The sequence below is a fragment of the Gossypium hirsutum genome, chromosome A10 (assembly GCF_007990345.1).
Source record: "Gossypium hirsutum isolate 1008001.06 chromosome A10, Gossypium_hirsutum_v2.1, whole genome shotgun sequence".
NCBI classification, from domain to species: domain Eukaryota; kingdom Viridiplantae; phylum Streptophyta; class Magnoliopsida; order Malvales; family Malvaceae; genus Gossypium; species Gossypium hirsutum.
The window spans coordinates 24,102,700-24,109,161 of record NC_053433.1 but is presented as its reverse complement, the minus strand read 5'-3'; the positions used below and the strand labels follow the sequence as shown (position 1 = coordinate 24,109,161).

General features: G+C 36.8%; 2 protein-coding genes across 2 annotated transcripts; one reads left to right on the top strand and one right to left on the bottom strand.

Annotated features, from left to right (window-relative positions):
* Positions 1-2,136: 2,136 nt before the first annotated feature.
* Positions 2,137-4,509, top strand: LOC107897657 (uncharacterized). The gene is made up of 3 exons (XM_016823173.2): positions 2,137-3,371; positions 4,011-4,131; positions 4,225-4,509. The coding sequence occupies exons 1-3, from the start codon at positions 3,142-3,144 to the stop codon at positions 4,255-4,257; spliced, it is 384 nt and encodes a 127-aa protein (XP_016678662.1). The 5' UTR covers positions 2,137-3,141; the 3' UTR covers positions 4,258-4,509.
* Positions 4,510-5,536: 1,027 nt separating this feature from the next.
* Positions 5,537-6,241, bottom strand: LOC107897658 (uncharacterized). The gene is made up of 3 exons (XM_016823174.2): positions 5,989-6,241; positions 5,840-5,885; positions 5,537-5,750 (listed from the first exon to the last, which is right to left on the bottom strand). The coding sequence occupies exons 1-3, from the start codon at positions 6,127-6,129 to the stop codon at positions 5,707-5,709; spliced, it is 231 nt and encodes a 76-aa protein (XP_016678663.1). The 5' UTR covers positions 6,130-6,241; the 3' UTR covers positions 5,537-5,706.
* Between the last annotated feature and the right edge of the window lie 221 nt (positions 6,242-6,462).

Sequence of the window (6,462 nt, the reverse complement as noted above, 5' to 3'; positions counted from 1 at the left end):
CAAGACATGGCTTTGTGCCTTTTGTTTCTTTCATCAAAATGCTATCTTATTTGAGCCACTGTTGGGTTGGCTCTAAGAGGTGCTAGTTCAACATCTGAGTTGACAACCTCCCACAGATCGAATGCCTGCAGATAGGTCTTCATTTTCACTACCCAATTATGGTAGCCCTTTCCATTGAAGACTGGTGGTGGCACTGGTGAGAATCCTGAGGAAGGCATGGTTTTAAGGATTGAAATATGACAGGTTCACTAAGAATAGGGCTCTAGATACCAACTATTGGGTTTTTGAACAATTTATCCGGAGGAAGTATGAGGCTCAGTAAAGAACTTGGGTGACAACGTAATAAATCCGGATAAAGAATGACAAAAACTTTGAAATTCAAGTCTAAAGGTTTTTGAGCAAACGAACAGAATCTGGCTTGAACTATGAAAGAAAAAATTGATAGAGTATTTTTCTTGAATGATTTCTATTGAAATTCATTAATCAAAAAGATGGCATAATGCCAATATATATACCAGTCATAAGCTAGTCAGCTTTGACAGGTTTCACTTACTATTTTTAGGCTTTATTGCAACTTGCACAACTTGCACATTACAACTTGCAAATCACAACTTGCACAATTAGGTAAGCTGATATATCAATCTTATCAGTACCGAATGCATTAAATACATTACCTACTTAGTTCTAATTTAACTAAGTTACAAAATATTACCTAAAATAACAAAATGAAACTGAAATTGAACAGTAGAATCAACTTCAGTAGCTGCATGTACTTCATTCGAAAATACTACAGCAGCTTGATCTTCATACTTCATCCACATAACTTGGACTGTATGTACTTCATCTACATAACTTATGTGGCATTGTCTGCTTCTTGGCTGCTTCATGTGCTGCATGCAGGCCAACTTTAACATAAACAGACAACCTCCCAACACTCCAGTCTTTGTGCATTCTAAAGAATACTTATCCAGTTCTTGAAAATGATAAGGCAGTGGAACTATCCCAAATTGCTCAGTATCAAAGTCAAAAGAATTTTTGAATTCACCATGAAGAGAAGATTTCGACCAATAAAAGGCTCCATTCAAGAAAGCATTGAAAGATAAAGAAATAAAGTCAGTTGGTGAATTTACTATACGTCTCCATGTACCTCTCCCAATGCTGTATATTTCAGCCATTGGGAAATTCAATTAATCAGTAGGACAATAGCGTTGCAAAAGTTTGTATTGATTAGTGAAAGCTGAATAACTAAGCCCTCAAAAATCACCCTTACACCTATCCTTATAAGGTGGTTGAATTGTGATAAATTCACCCAAAATGGGTTACACACATAGAACACATAGAAAGGATCATCTCTTTTGGGTCCAACTAAACAAAGCAAACCATTACATGAACTAATATCAGAAATATCCCAGGTGAGTACATTAAATTTGGGTGTAAAGTTGAGTTTGGAGGCCTGGACACTTGCACTATCAGCAAAAACGTGAGATAAATGAAGCCTCTTTTGAGATTTTTCAAGATTATTATACATCAGTAGCCAACAACCTGAGCCTCAGAAAGGATTCAGGTTTTTGACCTACGACCCTGACAGATCCCACTCGAAGACTAAGTATAAGACGAATCACGAGAAGATAGCAAGGCAGGTTCGCAAATATGGCTCGTAAGGAGAGCTCGCGGACATGGCTCGCAAAAGAGGGGTTTGCGAGCACAACTTGCTGTTTGAGCTCGTAGGAGTCTAGGGAAAGCCACAGCCTCAGTTCGCACACACCTAAGGAGTTCATGGATATGACCACATGCGCTGCAGGCCGCCCTAACACATGTTCAGTAGGTATGGAGCCCACTCAAGATGTTAGTTCTAGGAATAGAAAGGATCGCTTGCTCCTCTAGACACGTGTTCAACAGGTTTAAAGTTCGCAAAGAATGTCAATACTAAGGACAGAAAATGTCAATACCGGATGAAATAGAATCAAAATAAAATAATGGGGCCCTGCTGTGAGCTGTAATTGTGCTTGTAACCATATGTATAAATACCCAAATATTTACACTAGAAATATTACCTAACAAAACCATTTCAAGCTTCTTACTTGATAGTCAGTGTCTTAAGATTAAAGTTCAAGACATTTCAAGTCGAAAAAAAAATATAAGAAAATGTGGGGCTGATAGAAAGGAGCAATCGAACCATCAAGCTAAAGACATGAACCAACGACAAAGATTTGCAGATTGTTTCAACTCCCACTCCATCTAATTTTAGACATTCTCTCAAGGCTTCCCATCAATTCCCTTCTCCATTGCAGGTGTGTTTGAAAGAGATTCATCTCTTTCATTTCTGATCCTGAATTTGCATGGCTCCACCTTCAACATCACCGCTCTACATTTTAATCAACACTATGCCACCCCAAAAATCTTGAAAGAGGCTCCACTTATCCCACATTGATTTCGACGATGCACGTTTCCAGGTCTTCAAACTCAAATTTACACAAATCTAATGTACCGACTTAGAATATTTCTGATATGAGTGCTTGCAATGGTTTGCTTTGTTTAGTTGGACCCAAAAAAAGATGACCCTTTCTATGTGTGTAACCCAATTTTGGGTGAATTTATCACTATTTAACCTAATTATAAGGATAGGTGTATGAGTCGTTTTTGAGGGCTTCGTTATTCAACTGCCACAAATCAATACAAACTTTTGCAAAGCTATTATACTACACTTGAATTGAATTACCCAATGGCTGAAATATACACCATTGGGAGTGGTACATGGAGAAGCATAGGAAATACACCTACTGGCTCCGTTTCTTTACCTTTCAATGCTTTCTTGAATGGAGCCCTTCACTGGTCGAAATCTTCTCTTGGTGGTGAATTCATAAATTCTTTTGACTTTGATACTGAGCGGTTTGGGATAGTTCCACCCCCTGATCATTTTCAAGAATTGGATAAAGAATCTGGAGACAACGACTGGAGTGCTAGGAGGTTGTCTGTTTATAATTCACCTCGCGATTTCGGAGCTATTTGAGATTTGGGTTGTGGAGTATGGTGTCAAGGAGTCTAGGACCAAACAGTTTGTTGTTCAATTTGCTGTACCCATAGGGATTTGGCTACGATTCCTATCAACCAACGGTTGTTTTGAGTAATGGAGAAATATTGATGTTGTACAATGAGGTAATAGTTGTAACCAATTCGTATCTACCAAAGGCTCTTTTGAGCAGTGGACAAATATTGTATTTGACCAAGAAGGTAATAGATTTTAACAACCAGAAAGTTAAACGTCTTGAAGAAACTAGATTAAGCCAGACTCGCGCACGTTTCAATGCAATCGCTTATACCCGGTGCTTTATTTCTCTCTATAATGTTGCAAAAGGAGAGCGAATTTCCAGGTACTGTAATATCATCCTGAAACTAGTATATGCTTCATCAATTTAGAGATTGCGGCCAATGAAGTGATAGCTTAGACCTCAAGTAACAAACTCATTTTTCTTTTTCTTTTTTCATTTTTTCCGGTACAGAATACTCATGCATTTGCTTTGTACAAAATGAGTGCAAACTGGCAATGAATCTTTTCTTTCTCTGAGGTTTTATTTACTATTTAGTTCCTTGGTGCTATAGCATATTTAATGATACAATGTTCTATTGATTCATGAATATAGCATGGAGTTTGCACCATATACGTCAAAATTCAACACAGCAATGAATCTTTACTTTGATTAGACTTGGTGTGATTTTGCGAATTTTCTTTCATCATCTGCAAGCTTGAATCACTGCTTTTGGTGTAAAAATAAAACTGCTGATCTGATGGTAATCTCTTTCATGCCTTTTTAATGATAGATAGAGCTTTTTGCCATTTGAAACTAGAGCTATAAACTACTGTTTGTGGATGATTGGATGACATGCTTGCTTGATGCTTGAGTTGTTAGATTGAGACATGAACTTTAGATCTCTGTTTCCATGTACAATTTACTCTGTTCTACTTGGATGTATCATACTTGTTAATTAATAAGCTGAAAAAGTTTATACAGGATGCAAAGCACCAGAGTCTATGACATGATCTGTCAACAAGAGTTCCAAGACTGTACTGGTTGTGGAGATCAGGCTAGTTTTCCTGTTTTTGGGGTTCCCCATGGAGCTGTAAATTACCATGTGAGTTTTATTGTTCTCAAGTTTTTGTACGAGTCCCCCTTTCAATATGCATCTGTTTATGATTTAGTGATACATGAAAAGTAAAATTTTCAGGCAGAGTTATATGAAATAAGCTCGGAGATATGATGCGCAGCTTGTCATGCAACCGGTAGCCAAGCTGTTCCTTAGAAATCATTTCTGGCTTTGCGGAGCCTATGAAGTCATTCAGATGTTATGCTTTTGTTGCTTGTAATCAAACATATTCATGTTGAATCAGCTTAAGATCAGCAAGCTAATTGGTAGATTTATCAGTCTTAGGCGTCCATGTAAACTGAGACTGGTGCATTTGGTGCATTACTTTGTCATTTTAGTAATATTTGAGGCCAATTAAAGGAAAAACCAACCACTTAGGCCCCTTAAGGTGCTTGCTTTATGCTTTGTGAAACTTTAGAGAATCTGAACTTAATAATAAACGTATTGTTTGTGTCACTTCAAGTAAGAGTATCAGTAAACCTCATCACCTATCAGCTGAAGCAAATAGAAGATGAGCAAAAAATTTGCAGATTCAGAGCAGAGGGTGTGAATGAAGTTAATCATTGGACTTGGTCTGGGCAACAATAAAGACTTCGATTTGCAATATTTACTTCGATGACAGATAACAATTTACAACAATTTCCTAATTTTTCTTCCAGGAACCTAAGCCATTTCTTCGAGTTTCCACACGTACTTAGTACTTGCCTTATCCTCTGCATGTCCATCATACTTATGCAGCAGATGACCATTAGCAATCATCACGCTTCTAGCATCACAAATCAGAAGATTCCCATGTTTCACCTAACAGACTGTGACAGAAGCTCGATTGGCCATGATTTTTAGGCATTTGATGCAAACCATTGGAATATTTATCATGCTGCACGAGTAGTAGTTTGCATTTCTCCATGGAACAAGGCCTATCTAATCAATAAAAGGCCACCATCCATGTCACTTGCATCATGATTCTGATATTTGTATTTTCCCCCTCCTAGTATGACAAATTTTTCTCATTGAACATTAGATTTCTTGATAATTTTAACTTTGTCATATACAAGAAGTGCAACATGAGAGATTGGCAAGAAGAATATTTCCTCATTGGCTAGAGTAACCGTGTTGCAGCTTTTAACTTTTAAAAGAGAAGATAGTTTTTCTTTGGAGCGAGGACGAGGTTGATCCATTGACGTTGTCTATGATAAAGCTCATATGAAGGAAAGAAGAAGAATCACAGTTGAACAAAAAGATAAGTTTGCACATTGAAAACTAAAGATAATACAGCAGATGCAGTAGTATCCTCATTGCATATGTCAAATGATTTCATGTTGTGCATATATCTCTCACATGATTTTAATTGGAAATTTTTAAGATTTAAAGCAAGACAATGACTATGGAAGAATTAAGCATTCAATAGGATCTTTTGTTCAAGATCAAGAAAAAAATAAAGTCTATTAAGGGTTGTTGCATTACATTTCTCAGCCAAATCAACATTAAAAAAAAAGTTCTGAATTTGTGAATTTTTGAAGTAATTTCATCATCCTTACAACTTAAAATTTTCATTTCCTACAGCTATTTTTTCCTCCTTTCATTGCATGCCTTCAAAGCTTGAACCTCTATTTAAGAAAAAAAAAACTGGTCAAAGAGCCAAGTCTATTAACTGGGTTTTAATAGAAACAAGAAAATCAAAGAATCTAAAGCATACCCATTTGACAAGATTTCCAATTCCTGTTGCTCTTAATAAGACAATCCTGCCAAAACAAAATAAATAAATTGCAGTGAAAATAGAAAAGGGTTTAAATAAGGTTTTAGATTATGGTTTAACGATGGAAATAGAAGGGATATTTTATTAACTTGCAAGGATAAGTAGAGAGCAGAGCATTCCTTCAATTGCTTCACGTTCTCATCGTCACCAGCTGCGTCGTCTTGATGAAGCGCCGCCTGTTGTGGTGGCGATACTGGCGGAGATTCTGGTGCTGGCGTTGCTTTGTCCATTTTTATCTGTGGGGGCTTCTTTTAGTTCTGGCTTTGTGGATTGGGGGTTATTAGTTCACCTGGTTATGATCGGACCGGGCCGCGATCTATCTGAAAAAGAACAGAAAAGGTCCAGCTAAGTCTGTTTTCCACTATTTATATATTATAGGAAAACACATCACATGTGACCTAATTATTGCTCTTTTCTTTTTTTGGTTATTCAGTTATTAATTTTTTTTTTAATTTGGTTACCCACTCACCCCACTAATCAAGAGTTTTTTTTAGTACATAATATCAGGGTGATGTGATAGTTAGAAAATTAATATAATAATAAATTTAGCTCTCAACTTATAA